Below are 19,397 nucleotides of genomic sequence, written 5' to 3' on the forward strand. Positions count from 1 at the left end.
GGAACCTTCCTCATGCCTCAAGAAATTCAGAGCATGGTGTTCTTTTATGAAATGTCTGCTGCTACCAAAGCTCTTGGAGATGTTGGTGAGGGATGTTTGCTCAGAGCAGTCTAATTGTTAGAAGTAAAAGGCAGGAGAACTAATCTGCAGAGAAACAAGTAGTATGTGGTCAGTCCAAAAAAAAAACTTGAGTAACTCAATGTCTTCAATAGCGCTCTCTATTGTGCTTACTTTCCTGTTCATAAAGAATGGTACCTAGGTTTACTTTTGGCTTTTTCTTGTGTCATAGAGGAGTCTGTAGCTTTTAGTGGTTGCTCTTTCATCAGAATTGGGTGTGTAAATAAACTTGGGTTTGGGGAAAACTGTGTTTTGAACATCTTGGGCTCTACTTTTCCGATCAGAAGGATAGTGTGCATCTAAGATTCTATGTAAATAGAAGTTACTGCACCTTCTTGAATCAAGACCAGGACTTTATGGTAACTTTTATGTTTAAATGATTAAAAAAATAAATTCATCTTGAATTTTGTTCTTTCAGCCTGTATTTTTGAAGGAAACTCCGGACTGTACCTACATGTTTGAATGGCATACGCAATATGCCTGCCCACCTGTTAAATCTACTGAGTGTTCCTACAGGTAAGCTGTTGGTTTTTCTTGGAAGTGAAGTGGGGCTATGTAATGGTGGGAATGAGTATGTAGTCTTATTGCAATCTCATGCAATGCCACTACTTTAGGTATTGTGTTTTTTGACTTAATCTGTTAGCACTGAATGTCATTTTAGCTAGTAAAGCAATGTTCTGAGTATTTTTGTTATATGATTTGTACTTCCTCCAAACTAATATTTCACTAAAGAAAAATACTTCTCTTGGGAGTTTCCCGAGGAATGAATTTAGTATACAAGTGAACTGTTAAGTATGTTGATATTAGTGTTAGAAATCTGAATACTCTAGCTTTTTATAAGCATGGATATTCAACTACAGCAACTTAAACAAGGAAACAAGTGATACTTATTAAGAACTTCCACCAGGCAGAACTCCAGGAAAAATGACAGTCATCTGTGTGTGTGTTTGGTGTGCACAGTGTATGTTCCAATGAAGTTAAAAATTACTTATGCTTCATATGGTCTGTGTGTACATGGGCAGTTTGCTTTAGGGTGGATAACTTTTATCTGTACTGAATTTGAGACTTGTGGGTTTCAGTGATTCTGGTGCACTCTTGTCACAACACTCTTTGTAGAGTTTCTGGGATAAAGTTTATTGTGAATAACAACTCCCAGAGTTGCTGGAATTACTTTTTAAAATACCTCTTAAATAAAATTTTCTGTCTTACAGGGATGATGAAGGAAATTTCTATGACTTTTCTTCTTTGACACGACATAGAGAGAACTGGGAGGCAACAGATATATCTACTTCTACAAAGAAATACTATATTAATGTCTGCAAGCCTTTAGTACCATATGGTGCTGCACGTAAGAGTGAAACATATTCAAGCTACAAATAGAGGGTGGTTAGGGTTGGAGGCAGGGGAGGAATCCACAGTGAGTATAATTTGTGTGCTGGTTTGGAGGTAGATTAGCTATGGTATAACAAAGTGGGTTTTTATTCCAGGCAAGCTGTCCTTAACTTTTGGAATAATAACGCAGTGGTTTTGTTTATTTGTATAGATTCCTGTCCTCCTGATGCTGCTGTCTCGCTTGTGGAAGGTATAAAATGTATAAGCCTTGGAGAAGTAGCTGAAGGACCCCGGTGGGAAAATGGCATTTCTACTCTGAAATATATTAATGGAGAGCTTTGTCCAGATAAAATTCGCAGGAAAACAACAATATTGCGCCTTAAGTGTGATGAAAGCAAAATCGTAAGTAGGCTGCTCCTGGTAGGGTTTTACTTTATTTTTTATTTTATTTATTTATTTATTTATTTATTTTTGAGTTATTTGTGCTGCTGTTTGTGTCTGAAGGGATGGTGGAGCAGTTCTTAGCTGTTCCCTACTCTTCAGCTATTTGTGAGACATCTTTATGAGCAGACTATGGAATGATATTTTAGATGATGAGCAGTTCCTGAGAGGTCTCTTTTTTGCACATTCTGCTAGCAGTTTTTATCATCTGGAAAGCCTTCAAATTGTTTGCATCTTGAAAGTGAGTGTATTGTATCTTGAAACGCTTAGTGCAGTGCAAATATCTACTGTTACTGTTTGTAGTTTTTAAGTCTTGGTTGCTCATCTTTGTGCCTAGCCATGAATTGCACCTATTTGAAATGCTTCATCCTCTGCTTTTGGACTTTCCACTGCCAAGCTAGACTACCTTTAGCTCACTTATTATCAGTAGAGTAAAACTGATGATCATGTGATACAGCTACACTGTGGCAAACTACTGTAACAGCTAACTTGTTGGTCCCAAATATTAAGACCCAGGAGTGACATCTGAGTTGAGCTCAGCTAGAGGTGTCAGGGATAACCCTGTGACATGAATCCTTATGAATACCACTTTGCAGAGATGTAGTCTGTTTTGTGTTTAGGAATCAAAGCCGGAACTTATAATGGCCATTGAAGATTGTGAATACAGCTTCTTATGGTTCACTGCTGCTGCGTGTCCTCTTAAAAGCAACATGCAAAATGACTGCCGGGTAACAAATCCTGCAACAGGTAAGGAGGGAGCCTGAGAACTCTGAGTGAGGCAGCTGGAAGCAGTGCAACTGTTTCCAAGAGACTCTATTAGACAAGGGAAGTGTGACATCTGGATAGTGACTAACAAGCTTACTGTTGTTGGGTAGTAATATTTTGTACTAAAGTAGCCATTGGAAAAGATCTATAGATCTTGCAAAAAAAGCTTGCAATATATCTGCTCTGGAACTAGCTTTACTCTAATTCTTGGCACAGTCTCAGAATTGCTAGCCTTTTAAGTTAGCGGGCAAGTCGGTACTGGTTGGTCTTCCTTCCAAATGAAGTAACTGAAAGCTTTTAATACGAAGTAATGTCATTAGTTACTTTGAATCTTGAAAAAGATTAAACTATACCCTGTTCTGTCTGTAGGCCACCTCTTTGATTTGACATCACTGAAGCGGGAGTCTGGCTATACAATCATTGATTCACACAACAGAAAAATTGAGTTGAATGTTTGTGCTGAAGCTAAAAGCTCATGTGCTAATGGAGCTGGTAAGCATCTCATACTACTGTTATTGTAGTACTGGACTATGAGGTACCTGAAAGAAGAATTTGTATACAAGCTTACAGTAAAACATGTGTGGCAAGTTTTACTGGGAACATAAGGGCTGAAGAGAGCTGTGTGGCTGACTTGCTTAAGAAGAGGTCCAAAAGCTGTTCTAAGTAGTAGAGCATCTCTTTTTTTTTTTTTCCTTTTCAAATTCCATTTGAACTTTAAACGCATTCACTTCCCCTCACCTCCAAAATAGTACTCATCTTTATAGATGTAATAAAGGCTGGAAGACTGGTGCTACTGCTAAACCTCTTGGTTGCTGTGTATAGGGAAGATGGTATGAACTTTCAGCTAGAGTGAGCCAACAGCATTAAAAAAAAAAGCAATTGGCCTTGTGTCTGCACTTCAGTCTCTTTCCAGTCCTCCTTCTAGCTTGGTATTCTTTTTTTGAATGCTTCTGAAATATCACTAGCGGTTAACTAGTATCTTAAGATTCCTATTGGCTGTCTGGATTGCTAGCTCTTCTGTCTAAGTATGAGACTAAGGATCTGTAATTGTGAAAATAGGAGTATCACTTATGAACTTAAAAGATTGCTTTCCTTTATGTAGAAGTTGTTTTTCTTTTTGGGGCATCTTAATAAGTTTATATGTAGACCAGAAGTACATTTAAGCACAGCTTTTGGTTACTATGGGGTTATACTGTGTTCTACTGGTTAATAAATTATTGAAGACAGTACTGGCCTGTTTCGGTGCCACTAAGCTCAGTTTAATGATGTGTCCAGATAATGTGAAAAAGCATTTCCTATGGAAGTTAAAATAAGGCTAGAACCTTAAGTTTCCTATTGATTACTAAAGTAAATGTGTACGAATGTTTGGAAAGGCTGTTGCACTGGACTTGATCTGTTTTGTTCTTTTCTTATAAACTGTAGCTGTCTGCATCACTGATGGTCCAAAAACATTGAATGCTGGAAAATTAAGTAAAACTTTAACTTACGAAGATCAAGTGTTAAAGCTTGTTTATGATGATGGTGATCCTTGTCCTACGGACCTCAAAATGAAGCATAAAAGCTATTTTAGCTTTGTATGTAAATCTGATGCTGGAGAAGACAGCCAGCCTGTTTTTCTGTCTTTTGATGAGCAGACATGCACTAGTTATTTCTCCTGGCATACTTCCTTGGCTTGCGAGGAAGAGGTAAGGATTATTTCAATGTAAAGCACCTTACATGACTAAATTTCTTGGGGGGGAGGGGAGCAGTTTACGCACAGAAGTAGTATGTGCTTTCAATCTGTTGAGGGAAAGGTTTTTTCACCTAGTATGGAACCCAGGTTTATTCTCACATATTGTAAATGTGTTCAGCAGGTATGTGCAACACTTGGCAAGCTTGTGAACATGGTGAGCTAAGTTAAAAATTTTACCTTTTTAGATCACCTTCAGTCTGGAATCTACTTAGTTGCTCTTCTGTACAGCTCTAGTGAAAGCCATAGGCAACTTCTTAGGAAGGCTTAAGATTCTCCAGTGCAACAGGCTAAGAGAGATCAGGCTAAGTTGAAGGTAGATGATGAGACAAACCCCAGGCAGAGAGATGCTCTCTGAGTGACTAAAGGCCAGGCAAGTGTGATCAGGTTTGCAATGACTATCTGATAGAACCTTGTATTATGCTGCAAAGGCAAATCCTTTGCTCATGTTATCAAGGTGAAATAGCTTGATCAACTCTAGGTGTACTAGTGTTCCAGACAGTACTCTGAGCTAGTTGTACTGCAATTAATTTTATCTAGTTAAATTGTTACTGGTAACAATTACACAAAGCAAAAGCCAGCCTTAGTTTTAGAAGGTTAAGTATTTTAAATTCACACTGTAGCTCAGGGAACACAGCTGTCTTATTAGCACCTGAACGCTACCTTTATGAATCTCTGATCTTCTTGTTACTTAAATCCTTAATGTGACCCTTGTTGTCTGACAAGTTTTCCTCCTCCTCTTCACGAATGTTTCAGTTCTAATACAGCTCTTAGTTCTGTTAATATTGTTTTTTTCCAGTTTTCCCTGACAGATATCCCCACATTTAGTACTGTACAGGAATTCTGCTTTATGCAACTCTGGTTCCTATATGTTCCATATACAATATAAATCAGCATTTGAAAGCATTATTTTCTAGCCCATTAATTCTATTCAGTTATCACTTACAGGTTTCTGATCGCTTCACAATGCATGCACAGCGACTTTTAACTTGTTTCAGAATAGTAATGGCTAGGTAGCAATGATGATCACTTGTACAGAAAATAAACAGAAATGGAGGGACTAATGAAACTTCCAGTATGTCAACACAAATAATTTTCTGAGATTTCAAGTGTCAGTAAGCTTATGCACTTCAAGGAACACTTCAGATGGGTTCTGAGGAAACAGTGCTCAAGTCATCAGTTTACAGTACAGTAACTTCATGTTGTTATAACTAAGCATTTTTACTGGAAGTTGTTTCCATCTTCCCCATATCAGTGGAGCTGTAGGATCCATTAATCTTGTGAAGACCATAGTGAGTATTCCTGTTGGAGACCGCATGGCAGAGATTTAAGTCTTGATGTTATCCTGGTATTGACTCAATTCTAGAATTATGTTTAAGAACTTGAGTTTTTTCGTAAGCAGCCTTGTAGATGCTTAATATTTACAGCCAAAACAAGAGCCTTTAACAAATGGTGCTTTGCTTGAATGAAACCTTGACCTTTTTAAATGCAACTCTGCTTCTCTGTGTAAGGAAAGGATGATTGTTAAGAAGTCAAAGCAAACAACAGTAGAATAAAAGCACTAAAACATGCTTTCTTATAGGTGAGCTGCTCAGTACTGAATGGCAGTTCTGTTATTGACCTGTCTCCTTTGATCCATCGCACTGGTTATTATGAGGCATTTGTGGAAGGAGATCCATCGGATGTTTCTCCAGACTTCTACATCAACATTTGTGAGCCTCTCAATCCTATCAAAGATGTTAATTGCCCACCTGGAGCAGCTGTTTGCATGGTTCCTGTTAATGAATTGCCAATAGTAAGTATAATGTTTGGATCATGGAAATGTACATTACTGTTTAAAGCAGTATCTGTGATTAGAGACCTGATTTGAAGTAGTGGCTTGATAAAGGGATTAAAAAAAGAAAAAAAAAAAAAAGACTACAAAATTAAAATCTCAAAATTATTTTTCATTGCTTTTCCCTACCTGAACCATAGTGACTTTTTGGATGTTGAGTTTCCATGCCTTGATGAACGTGAAAAATTATTTTGCAGTCTTGTGTATTGCTGCATGCCATGTATTGAGCCTGGGAAGCAGAATGTCTGCTATGCTACGGGGCAGAAATTGTACACTCGGTAGCATGCTTGCAATATGAAGCAGGGTATGTCCTAGCTTCCAGATGTGTTGCCATCCCTGGCAGTGTTCAAGAAATGTCTGGCTAGGGTGCTAGGAGATATGGTTTAGTGGTCTGCTGTAGGTATGGTGAAGGGAGGACGGTTGGACTAGATGATCTTGTAAGTCTTTTCCAACCTTGTGATTCTATGTGTTCAGAATTTTAAGCAGTTGACAGCTGGATGAATAACAAGACAATGATGATGTTGAGAAACATTTTTTTATTATTGTTTTTTCAACTTGGAGAGATGTTGGAGGCACCATTTTGATGTCTTATTTGAGAGCTTTAGAAGATGCAGGTAAAAAGTTGAGATGGTTTTCCATGAACAACCAGGCTGATCTAGGGAACTTAATGCATTGTATTAACAACATTATTTTCAATTGTTGGTATTTAAAAAAAACCACAACAACACCTTTTAATAAGCAGAAACTCCCTGGCTTTCATCAAGCTCACTCAAAGGAGGTTAAGGATTCTTTAGCTGTATGGCTTCTGTTTTGATATGATTGAAACAGAACTCTTTCTTTTTTTCCTTTAAGTTTTCAAAAGTGCATTGTAGTTTTGTTCCTGTGTCAGCCAAACAGATAAATCTCTGGATTGATGTGGAATCTAGGCGTGTCTTATGTCTCCTAATATGCATTTTCTGTTTATGCAGGATATTGGTCGCGTTACTGAACCTCCCAAGTTAAATGAGGCAGTAAATGAAGTTTACATCACTTACAACAGCACTACTCCCTGTCAGATTAACAATAAATTGAACTATACTTCTCTTATTGTGTTTCACTGCAGCCAAGGAACTAGTCTGGTAAGATATTTGTTAAACTAATGTTGATACTGGAGTGCAATGACAACTGAATAGTAACCAGCATTAGTTTTGCTTAAAACTAAATAAAGGATTTGTTTCTAGCATGTAAGGGTGGACTTGTTTTGTGTACTCAAGCCAGGGATATTTGTATTCTAAACTAGGAAAAATTGCATAATGCATGAACTTTAGGCTTGAAACTCTCAAGTACTGATGTTTTTAAGGATCACATTCCACTGAAGTGACATTGTGATAACTTACAGCTGGCATTAAACTTAATGCTTTATTACACTTGAAGTAAAAAAAACCACAACAATGAAACCTGTATCATAAGCTAATGCAAGAACTAGTGTAATTGTTTATTAAGCTGTTACTATGAGATGTTTCACCTATGATGTAATCACCAACCCCTATGATTCTGTGATTCCTGATCATACACAGCTCTCAAAATTTGCATTCAGGTGCTAATAACTGTTCTCTGTTGACACCAACCCTTTTGAAGCCATGCAATACTATGAATCTGACACTTCTTGATTTTCTTTAAAAAACTGAACAAAAACAGCAGAGGAACACTTGAGTATATTTGACAAACTAGAGCTTGTTAAAAGTGCACAGTAGGACCGTTTTTCATCAAGACAGAAGATGAGTTGAAACTAGGCAGCTCTGAGTGCTACACAGGCCATACTTGCTTTTATTTAAAATAGGATGACAAAATAAACAGCTTTCTGTCTGTATCTTAACTTTGTGAACTGAATGTTCTCTACTGTGAAGAAACACAGCTCCATGGTTTTTGTTCCTGTATGCAACTAAGCTGAACATCAAAATCTTGACCCTAATTAAGAAGACAGCTAGCTTACTTCAATTGCTAGTTTGTTTTCTGGAGATAAGTTCAAAAGTTGTTTTTGTAATGGTTGTGCTATTAAGGTATGGAATTTGTTCTACAGTCAGGAATATCTAGCCTCAATAATAAACGAGGGATTTCTGAAGGGGTAATGTTGGAAATTCTGTTGTTTCTACATTAAGCCCGATCTTGTTTCTTGCTGTGCTCTTTGGTAACAGGGCATGCCGAAGATGATAAGAAAACTTGACTGCAGTTTTGTGTTTGAGTGGGAAACACCAGTTGTGTGCCCTGATCGAGTGAAAACTTTGGGTTGCTCTGTGACTGATGAACAGTTGCACTATACATTTAACTTGACCAGCCTTTCTGGAAGATCATTTGAGGTAACGCTTTCTTATAATGTTTTTTTTAAATCCCCGGGGTGTGAGAAGAGACTGAAATGTGTGCTGCAGCTGTGGTCAGTGTTTGTAGTTATTTGCCCTTTGACAGAGGGAGTAGCGTTAGAGCATTGGCTCTTAACAATTTTGAGGGAAGTTCATGAGTCTACTAATATGTAAAGGAAGGAGAGCTTTTTCCACTGAAGAGAGTCCTAATTTGGCTTTGAACATGATGACAGGCCTGCTGGAAATGCTGTTTCCTTGGCCCTATGGATGTACTTTTATCTGAAGCTTTGCCATATTAATTAAGGTTGGACTTAGAAAAACAGTTATCTGTTTTTATGCAATTACTGTATGAGTCTCATAAAGCACTCTGGTGGTTCTTCATGTGTATTGACTTGCAGGCTTCAAGGGGCAGCTGTGTTTGTGATGTTTTTGGATGTGTCCCCACAGGTACTTTCTGGATCTAGCAGATATCACATTGGTGTATGCAGTAAGGCAACAGCAGATGTGTCCCAGGGAAAATGCAAAGATGGGGCAGTGTGCATGACATCTGGAAGTGGTGTGTCATCCTTTGGAAGCATAAAAGAAATGAAAATTGATTATAGCCACCAAGATGAAACAGTCATCTTGCAGTATACAGGAGGTGATCGGTGCCCTCCAGGTGAGATTGCAATGGACAGTCTTATTATGTAAAGACTTGTCATCTTTCTTATCCTTAAATCCAAGTTTCGCTGCAAAAAGGAGGGAAGCAACATAGTTTTTTCGTACCTTAGTGGGAAGTTAGTTGTGTTTGGTAGTATGTACCATACTAAGCTGCAACATCAACACTTCTCTCCTAGAAAAGAGTGCAGCAATTCTGTAGGGATGATTATAGCTAACTGCATACTGCATTTGAGTTTTCTGACTGGAATTAGACTCAGTTTTCAGTGCTTACTGTTTGCTTGTGACTCTTCTTGGGTAGTATTGAAGGTACAGGATTTAGATATTGTCTTGAATCTGGATGCGTGTGCTGTTTTGCTGTATGTTAAGAGAACTTACCTTTCTTTCTCAGTGACAGAAAAGGGAGAGCTTTGTGTGTTTCCCTTCAAGTACAAAGGGAAGAGCTATGATAAATGTATTACAGAAGAAAGGAATAGGCCATGGTGTGCTACAACTGTGGACTACCAAGGAGATGGAAAGTGGGGATTTTGTGTGAATGGTAAGAACTTTTTATATATCACATTTAATGATCTGAGTTAACTGTGGGAGGGCAGCAGATTTCTAGTGTAATGTAAGTGAATTGATGGGGATGGGCAAGACAATGAATCTATGGAATAAACCTATTTTACTCAAATGAGTGAAAAATATCAATGCCTTCAGAATGTGTGGCTCTGAGTCATTAAGTGTTGGTTGCTCTGATGGAGATCAGTTGTATTTGAGGGAAGCGCAACATAACTTCCTAAAAAGCATGAAAATGTAACTTAAGGAAGAAAATTGCAAGGTGAACCATTTGTGCTTTATCTCAAACTTGATGTGATTAGCATTGCAATTGTGAGGTACTGAACTTTAAAATCCATATGTGTATGGAAGCCTCTTGCAAGGTACTCTTATTTCCAATTTCCCCTCTTACAGCAACTGCAAGAAGGGCATCTACTATTATTTTTGTATGTGATGAAAGCGCTGGCAGTGGGAGCCCACACCTTCTTAGTGACATGCTTGGCTGTGCTGTGACATTTGAATGGAGGACACAGGCTGTTTGTCCTCCAAAGAAGATGGAGTGCAAGTTTGTCCAGAAACACAGAACTTATGACTTGAGAATGCTCTCTTCCCTGACAGGCTCATGGGTCTTCTATCATGGTGGAAATTCGTGAGTAGCAAACAACTCTTGGGCAGTAGCTTACTGGTCAATATAGCTGAAGTTATAATGTGGCACAGTACTTCTGTACTCCTCTTTAAAGGATAAGTAAATCTAAACTAGAAGTTTTTTTGCAGGCTCTCTGCTTAAAGGACTATCTTCATAATGTAGCTTAAGTGCAATTTTTCTGATTCCTATTTATGTTGATAAAAAGTCTTACTGATTCAGTTGTTCTCTCTTGAGTCAAGCGTGTAATGTTTTGTTAAAAGTTCAGGAAGGGTTTGTTTTCAATTGTAAATGCAGGGTAGAAAGATCTTGCCAGTATCAACTTAAGAAAACTTAAATATCAGTCAACCTCTCTAGTTAGCAAATAGAAACTAACCAACAAGAATAAGAGCATCTAATTCTAAAAGCATAGTAAATTGTGGGGTTGAAAAGCTGTTTCATTTATGGTCTTGCTCCTAGATTTTTTGTTACAGTAAATCTTAACTGGTGTAGCTCCAAAGGAAGAGACTTAAATTGAGAACACTATAAGCTTTGTAGCTGTAAAGAAAAGATTAGATATTCCTTTACTCACTTTCAGTTTCTAGTTTTGACCTATGTGACTTAACTAGTGTAGTTGTCTGTGCAGTTTTCCTGTACAGAATTGTTTGCTTGAGAATGATGGGAATAATCTGCTAGTTGTTAGCATATGATCAATTCCATAGCTACTTTGAGTAGTTGATCTTTTAACATAGCTGGCTTCCTGTAAGGAATCTACAAAGTTCGTATTTGATTTTGTCAGTTTAGCTGAAATTAATTTTAAAGTTTCTGTCTGACATGTTCTTTGTTTAGGTACTACTTGAATCTCTGTCAGAGGGTATATGAAGGTCCCACAGGCTGCCCTGAAAGAGCCAGTATTTGTAGGAAAAGCAACAATGGAGATGTTGAAGTTCTTGGGCTTGTTCATACACAGAAGCTGAATGTGACAGGTATGGTTACTGTAGCGAGCTATGTTCCTGTTCCTGTAGAGAGCTATGAGGTAGCTATATCATAAAACCTAGGCATAATGGTTCTTAAATACAGGATTCTACTCATCTTCAAAATGTTTTTGTCTGTCTGTTTAAATTCAGTTTTAAAGCAACAGAAGGTTTTGTGTAGCAGAATAATGCGGCATTTAATCCACGAGAAAATGTAAAACAAACAGTGTTGTCATGAAAGTTATAAAAGGGGAAACATCTGAATATTGGGGTTTCTTTTTTCCCTCCTTTCCTGTGATGGTGATGAGCACTGGCTCATCTGGTTGCCCAGAGGCTATGGAGTTCTCCTTCCTTGGAGATCTTCAGAAGCTGCCTCGATTTGGGCTGGGGCAAGTAGGAGGGCTGCGTTCTGAAGGTAACACATGTTGGCTCATGATATCAGAGGTGGATGTTAGTGGTGTGACAGAGGTGCAGATTTGTGTGGCATGCAGACTCCTGTTTATTGCTGGTGAAAATGCATAGCTAGTGGCGGTGACTACATTGGAAAAAACAGTGTTTTGTAGCCGAGAACTTGCATCTATTCTATTTCTGTGGAAATAAATAAGAGGCGTTACTTTCAGAGTGACCCATGTACTTTCAAGATGTCAAAAAGGACATCTTAATTCAAAATGTTACACTCATACAGGTAACCTGAACTCCGAAGTACTGTGAACACAGGGGTTTGAGTGATCTTTTTTAAATAATTGTCAGTGTGAAAGCCCCAAGTCACAGGAGCTGTAATTGATGCATGATCTTTGAGGTGGGGGGGACCTAGAATGTGGTGTAAAGTAATGAGGGTTTGGAGAATGCACACAGAATTTGATGGCTGATTACAAAAACCTTGAGTGTCACTATTCCTCTTCTAGGTGATGCAGTGTATATTAGCTATTCTGGTGGACAGGAATGTAAGAAAAACAAGAAAATGATGACAATTATAGAATTGAGATGCTCAAAAACGGTTGGCATGCCCATGCTGCAGAGGTGAGTAACAAATCAGCATGTTGCTGCCTGCTTTAGTTTGTTGTACTTTTTAATGAGGACTCTCAGGGGTGTGACTACTCAGTCGAACAGCCCCTAGAGTAATCTTAGTCTGTATTTGTAAGACATAAATCTTCTGAAGTTTCTGTACCTGATCGCTTCCACAGGCAGTTGTATTCTGTATATCTTAAACTGCTTGGACAAAAATCTATGTGTTTTACTTCTGAATTAGGCTGGCTTTTTTTGTTGTTGTTGTCACTGGCAGTACAGTTGCTCATAACTTTACTGCAGATCTATTTAGTAGACATCACTTAATTATTTAGCTACACTGATAAAACATGGTTTTGCTCTATTATTTACCAAAGTTTTCCTTTTACATCAATATAGATTTTATTGGTTAGGTATTGTCTCAATTGAGGAATTTGTGCCTGGTCACAAGTACTAAGAAAGCTTGATGGATTTTGCTGTCTGCTTTTGGTTGACAGGGTATTGTTTGTAGAGTAATGGAACTGAACAAGAGGCTCCACGTGAGGCAAAGAACTAGGCAGCAAAATCTGAGTAATTTCTTTCTTGTTCTGTCAGATGAGGTGCAAAGCATTAAACCTGCTTAGAGCAAGCTGGCATGTTTGCTAGCTAAAGTATTTAAGTATCAAGAAGTCACTATTTGACTTAAAACTTTTGAAGCAGGGAGTTTAAGTGCAGTCAGGTGACTGCAGTCTCTGCATGATGCTTATGCAGGAGATTTTCATTTATGAGCCAAGTAGATGTGTCTTCTCTTAATTCCAGGAAGCAGTAACAAGAACTTAATATCTTACCAACTGCTTGTTGTTTGGCAGGATTGATGAGGAAAACTGCGCTTACTACATCATTTGGGACACACGTGCAGCTTGTTCTGTGAAGCCACAGGAGGTGGAGGTAGTGAATGGAACAGTCATTAATCCTGCAACTGGGAAAAACTTCTCATTAGGGGATGTTTATAACAAGTAAGTTTGAAAAGCAAACTGAAAATGTAGCCCTGTAGAACTGTACTGCAAGAAAAGAAAGCTTGATGTGGATGTTCTGATTTGCTTTGAACATTCCTAGCTGTTAAATGGGGATACAAGGCTGACAAAATTCAGTGCTACTCACAACTGACTTAAGTCTGGTTGCTACTGCAGCCTATAGCTGGTCTTAAAGTTTTGTGCATATCTTGTGGGAATTAAGACAAATCTAATGCCTGCACTTATGTCATCATGACCTTCAAACACTTGGGGGTTATTTCTCTTTGACATTATGTGTAGCCATCAGGTCAGTGTCAGGTCTTAATTTTCAACATCACTTCTTCATTCTTTATATAGTGCTTTTCATCCTGCTCAGCAGATCTATTTAGAAACAGGAGCTTATTGCTTCAGGAACTGTAAAGGAGTACAGCTCTGGAGGAGTAGTCAAATCTGACCGAACAGGTGTCTAGAAGAAACAGCTCTGAGTTTCAGAGTGTTCTCAGTCTCACCAGCGGCATGAAGGGATATGATTTTAAGTGGCAATTGGGTAGCACGTATAGTAGATCCAGTTCTTCTCATATAGAAGGACGTTTGTTGTTAGTTTATGAAAGCTAAGCTACACTGTTTATTACAGCTACATAATGTACTCAGCATGGATTTTATGGTCAGTATGGTAGTTCGTGAGAGCTACTAAACAATACTTTTGTATTCAGTTTAAGTGCTCGTGTACCCATTGAGGGCAGTATAACTAGAAAAGTTTGCTTTTGGTTCATTCTTAAAAGGCTTACTGCTGAATATCATCCTCAGTTGTAATACTCAGCGGAAGCATTGGTCCTGCATCTCCTCTGGTTGCTGAATCTATTGCTAATCTGGATTCAACTAGTGGTAGCAGCTGCCACTGCTGCTAGCATATTGACTTGGGAATAATCAAAATTTGCATGTTTAGACTTGGCATGGACCTGCCCTCTGCCTCCTCAGGTTGTACGTGGCTTCTGGTGACATACGAACAAACGGAGATCAATATGTATATGAAATACAACTTTCTGGTATCACAAACTCAAGTTTCCCAGAGTGCTCTGAAGCAAACATCTGCCAGGTTAAAACCAGTGAACGTCGCTTTCGGAAAATTGGATGGGCCAAAAAAGCTAAATATTATGTTGAAGGTAAGTACTTGCATGTTATTTGGAACTGTTTCATCCTTGATATGAATTACTTCATTGAAAAATGTTTCATGATATATAAGCTAAGCAACTTCTGTGAAGTTGTCCAGAGTCCATCTTCCAGGATTTATCTAAATAAGAGTAATTAGATATTAGGAAAAAATGGTTTGTTATGGAGGTAGTGAGGCACTGAAACAGACTGCCCAAAGAAATTAAGGATGTCTTATCCTTGGAAGGAAGTGGTCGGGGCCAGGTTGGATGGGGCTTTGGGCAACCTGATCCTAGTGAGAGGTTTCCCTGCCCATGGCAGTGGGTTGGAGCTAAGTGATGTTTAATGTCCTTTCCAACTCAAAACATTCTACGACTTAGACTGCTTCTTCCTATTAGATAAGCTCATTTGCACGTGGCTTTAGCAATAGATTTGGGTTTGACGCTTGTAAGATTCCTGTAGAAATAATGTACAACAAGACTGTCTCCTGTTTTCCTCTGCACGTGTTCTGTGGTAAGCAGCTCAGCCTATTGCTCCACAGCAATGTAGAAGTGTAATCTCACCTTCAGGTACTGCAAAGTTTAAGCTTTTACTTCGCAACAAGCACCCGTGAGAATACAGACACAAATAACTCTTCAGGGTATGGCCTTAATACTGTCCTTAAGAAAGCACTGAACTGTAATGTTTTCTTGTTGTAGATGATGACTTGGATGTCATATTTTCATCAGACTCCAGATGTGGTAAAGACAAATCAAAGTTTGTCTCTTCATCAATTTTATTCCACTGCAGTCCTCATGTAAAAGAAGGCATCCCTGAATTTCTTCATGAGACAGCAGACTGTCAGTATCTATTTACATGGTATACATCAGCTGTGTGTCCGCTAATGTGAGTAGTTATCTGTTTTCTGAACGTAGCACTTCTAAGCTAAGGGCTTTTTTTCATCTCAACTCAGCAGTTGTCAGGGGTGGAAGCTTTTAAAGATGAACAAACTTTCTTATTTATACTGAAAATAATGAAGAGGTATGGCGGAATTGAATACAGGTCTTGGAAAATAAGGTGTTTCTCCAATGGAACTGATCCTTTTTGGATCTGTAGAATAAAGGGAGTAATGAAGTGATGTCTGGCTGTAGTTTAAAAGCCAAATGATGCATCTCGGTGCTTATCTGTGTTCTTGACACTGGACAGCTTTGCTGCAAATACTGAAATAATTCTAGGACTGTTCACTTTCTGGTTGCTGTCTTAAAAACGTGTAAATTCATTCTGGTATAAGCAAGGGATTACCTGTGAATGCGGTCTGGTCCAAGTATTACCCCTGTCAGGTAGAAGGGAAATACTTGCTGTAACGTATACAGCTTGCTCAGGTACAGCTTTGATTCCAAAACAGCAGCTTTGTGTGAGTAGCTCCTGCTGTCTAAACTCTCAAGTGCTTAATCATACTGAAGTCTCAACTGCAGTCTGGGTTTTATGTGCTGTTTGAAGGCATACCAGAATGTAGACACAGTAGATATCTTTTTTTCTTCATACTTATAAACAGATTTTAGGAGACTTTGTAAGTTTTGACAGGATGGTATGATGTTTTTAATTTGAGTATGTTTCTAACCCTGTCTGATGTAACTTATCGTTAGATCTTAGTCTTTTCCTTTCCTATTTATGTTATTAGATCAACCATTGCTCCAGGAATCCATGAGGGCCAATCTGATCAGGAAGCCCAGGTATATAAAGGCCTTTCAAGGAGAAGTCAGGCGGTTGGTGCTGTGCTGAGTGTCCTCCTGGTTGTCCTCACTGCATGCCTAATAATCTTGTTGTTCTACAAAAAAGAGAGAAGGTAAGTGATTGGGAAGCTTTGAAAGTCTTTCATGGGATTTGGTTTCCAGGGGCTGAAGTTCTGCGTTTTTCAGTTGGCATCATCAGCTGTCACACAGGTATTTTCCAAAGTGTTATTGTCTAAAGGTCTGCATAGAGGTATGGATTACAGAGATATCTTGAGCTAGTCTCTCTTGTAGGCAACTACTAGTAATGGAGGTTAAAACAATGTGACAGTATAGTCAGTATTTGATGCAAGTCATGCTGCTTCTCTGCTTTCCAGACAAGGTTCTTTCTTATTTTCTTCCTCTAGAATAAAGGCCGCAGGTGTTTTAGTCGCCTTGAAGCTGTAGCAAGGGGGGAAGTTGTGCAGCATCACGAACTGAATAGTGCTAATCACAGTGGAATAGAGCCAGATGTCACAACAAGAGAGCTTGCAGCTTGTTTGTTAAAATGATCTGTTGATAAGAATCACCTGAAGAGAGGTGAAAGCTGAGGGGAACACATTCTTAATGCAATATTCCTTTGTTTGTTTGTTTTTTAAGGGAAACTGTGGTCAACAAGATAACAAACTGCTGCAGGAGAACATCAGGTGTTTCCTACAAATACACAAAGGTAATGCAGCGGCATAATCAAATGCTTTGTTTCTTGTCAATAATTTTAAGTTGAAGCTTTTCTAATAGGTAAAAATCTTTAATTCTCAGCTCTGAACTGAACTTCAGAACTGAAGAGCAGTTCATAAATAGCCAAATAATGTATAAATCTGCAGGAAGACATAGTATATTTCAGATAGGGTGAAAAACAATAGTAATACTGTGCAAGAATGTTGTTATATCTAAATAAAACTCAAGATTACGTGGGGTGGGTTCCACAACAGGGGAGATGAGTGTGTAGAAACATATGGAGTGGTATGCTAAGTCTTGCTTTTTTTTTCCTTTCTTTTAGATAAACAGTGAAGAAGAAGCTAATGAGAATGAAACGGAGTGGCTTATGGAGGAAATTGCAGCACCGAATCAAAGAACAGTAAAAGGAGTGCAGGAGAATGGTCACGTTACTACCAAGTCTGTTACATCTGATGCTTTTACATCTCTCCATGTGGATGACCTGGATAGTGAGGATGAAGTGTTAACCATCCCAGATGTGAAGATTCAAACAGGAAGAGGACTAAACAAAAGCAAGCACCCTCAAAAGAAGCCACCAAGCTTTGCCAGTGATGACAAAGCTTACCTGCTGAATGGGGGAAAGGAAAGGAAAGCAAAAGCCAAGCCAGGCCAACAGCAGGCACAGAACTCTACAAATTCAGTATCATTTCACGATGATAGTGATGAGGACTTGTTGAATGTTTAATAACCCCTCTTGTGCCTAATCAAATATATACGGAGAGATTATATATAAATGGGACAAACACTTTCAACCAAATATGAGGACTTCAGCCTGAAAGATTTTTTTTCTGAATTTTGCCTTTAACAAGAAACCATTGAAAAGGGAAGGAGAGAAAGATGTCTTGGTTGTTGTTTACAGTGATCTGTTCAGTAATGACTGGGTTTGTAGCATCCAGTAGGCTGAGTTACGTTGACTCTCTCTAGCCAGGACAACTTTTTTTAAGCCTCAGCATAGATATGAAATACTTGCTTAAAGAAGAAACCTTTCAAAGGTTGAGATTAAAGCTAAATTAGGCCCCTGGCTCCTGAGATTCAAATTATCTAGATGACTACTAGCATTTTAACTCCTTGTATTTATTGGTCCTCACTACTCAGGTTTGCTTATAGCAACGTGTTCTTCCTGCCGGCAGGGTATTATTCTATGGGTTCACCCTTCAATGGGTGCATCCATTGTAAGACGAGGAAAAATATAACTTTTCTGTGTTGGGATGATTTGATGTAAATTTTAGAACTGGTCTAATTTATCCTGTAAATTTGAATATGCGTTCTAATTTAAACAGATCATTGGTTCAAAGGTATTGACTGAAAGGTACAATTCTGTATAGCTTTAGCCTGAGATGATTGCTGTTCTTTGCATGATGTTTTCTTGGTACTGGTCAATATGACTGACTTCATCAGTATTTGCCTAAGCAGCTGACAAGCATCCAAAGACTTTTTTTTCCCCTAGATTATGATTGGGTTAGAGTGACTACAGAGAATCAGCGTTCAGGTTCATAGAAGCAGAATTCCTAGGATACAACCTGATACAGCCCAGTTTGTCAGCATGGCGGAGAGAAGCCCCAGGCTGTACAATACCTCTCTGTCATTCGTTATGAAAAGAACATTGGGCTGCTGTTTCTGAAAGCCTAAGTTCAGACCCTTACACGGAGTTCCTGCCCATGGTCATTGATTTGCGGCATTGCTGGCAATGAATGGAGGTCACATTTCCTCTAGCAGTTCTGCTCTTCTCCAGGTGTTTGTTTAATTTATGGGCCATGATAAGGCTTCAAAAAATTCTACGAGTACGCTTTGGTTAGGATTTTTTGAAACTCTTCATTGCTTCTTTTGTCAGGCTTATTCAGTTTCAACAATGGTTTCTTTTTATAAAAACTCCATTTTGAATCAAAATAGTGTAATATAAAGCATTTAGCGATTTCAATAAAAGATACGACGTGGGTATTCCAAATCCCACATCTCAAGTCTGGAAATGTTTCTTATGCTAGTCTAATATTGCTCATCAGCTTGCTGATTGATGCCCTTCTCTGTTGGTATAGCTGATAATCCCATCACTCAAAATGAGACAAAATTTCATCGAAGATCAGGATGAGGGTGTGTGTATGTATATATTCCTTCCTGTATATGTACGTATATACATGCATATATACACATATAGGTAAGTCTCAGTACTGTGGCTTTCTCAGACTGAGGATATTTTTCTTCCCGCACTGTTAACAGAAATCTCTAAAACAGTTTTTTCTGAAGCTTCATCTTACTGTTAAAACAAAAGCAGTCTTTTTCATAGTAAGCATTAGGTTACTTTGGGGGGGGTATGAGAGGCTTGACAGTGTGTTTTTAATGTTGTCACTTATCACTGGAGGTGTTGCCTCAGTAGGTGCTGAAAAATGTTGCTGCTTCTCTCCACATACTCAAGGTTTGAGTTGTTTGATATGTAAACTGCTGCAT

General features: G+C 38.5%; 1 protein-coding gene across 2 annotated transcripts in view; it reads left to right on the top strand.

Annotated features, from left to right (window-relative positions):
• Window positions 1–18,919, top strand: part of IGF2R (insulin like growth factor 2 receptor) — a 52,497-nt gene extending 33,578 nt beyond the window's left edge. For both annotated transcript variants that reach the window (XM_072332508.1, XM_072332506.1), the window contains 20 exons: window positions 536–633; window positions 1,329–1,465; window positions 1,661–1,851; window positions 2,511–2,637; window positions 3,025–3,147; window positions 4,078–4,340; window positions 5,967–6,179; window positions 7,187–7,336; window positions 8,393–8,554; window positions 9,002–9,212; window positions 9,603–9,749; window positions 10,163–10,397; window positions 11,220–11,356; window positions 12,250–12,364; window positions 13,198–13,344; window positions 14,320–14,504; window positions 15,189–15,375; window positions 16,151–16,315; window positions 16,839–16,908; window positions 17,239–18,919. In XM_072332508.1, the coding sequence (XP_072188609.1) occupies window positions 536–633; window positions 1,329–1,465; window positions 1,661–1,851; window positions 2,511–2,637; window positions 3,025–3,147; window positions 4,078–4,340; window positions 5,967–6,179; window positions 7,187–7,336; window positions 8,393–8,554; window positions 9,002–9,212; window positions 9,603–9,749; window positions 10,163–10,397; window positions 11,220–11,356; window positions 12,250–12,364; window positions 13,198–13,344; window positions 14,320–14,504; window positions 15,189–15,375; window positions 16,151–16,315; window positions 16,839–16,908; window positions 17,239–17,640 (3,465 nt within the window). In that variant the 3' untranslated portion in view covers window positions 17,641–18,919. The remainder of the gene's footprint in view (window positions 1–535; window positions 634–1,328; window positions 1,466–1,660; window positions 1,852–2,510; window positions 2,638–3,024; window positions 3,148–4,077; window positions 4,341–5,966; window positions 6,180–7,186; window positions 7,337–8,392; window positions 8,555–9,001; window positions 9,213–9,602; window positions 9,750–10,162; window positions 10,398–11,219; window positions 11,357–12,249; window positions 12,365–13,197; window positions 13,345–14,319; window positions 14,505–15,188; window positions 15,376–16,150; window positions 16,316–16,838; window positions 16,909–17,238) is intronic.
• Window positions 18,920–19,397: the final 478 nt, after the last annotated feature.

Source organism: Excalfactoria chinensis, chromosome 3 (assembly GCF_039878825.1).
Source record: "Excalfactoria chinensis isolate bCotChi1 chromosome 3, bCotChi1.hap2, whole genome shotgun sequence".
Taxonomy (NCBI): Eukaryota; Metazoa; Chordata; class Aves; order Galliformes; family Phasianidae; genus Excalfactoria; species Excalfactoria chinensis.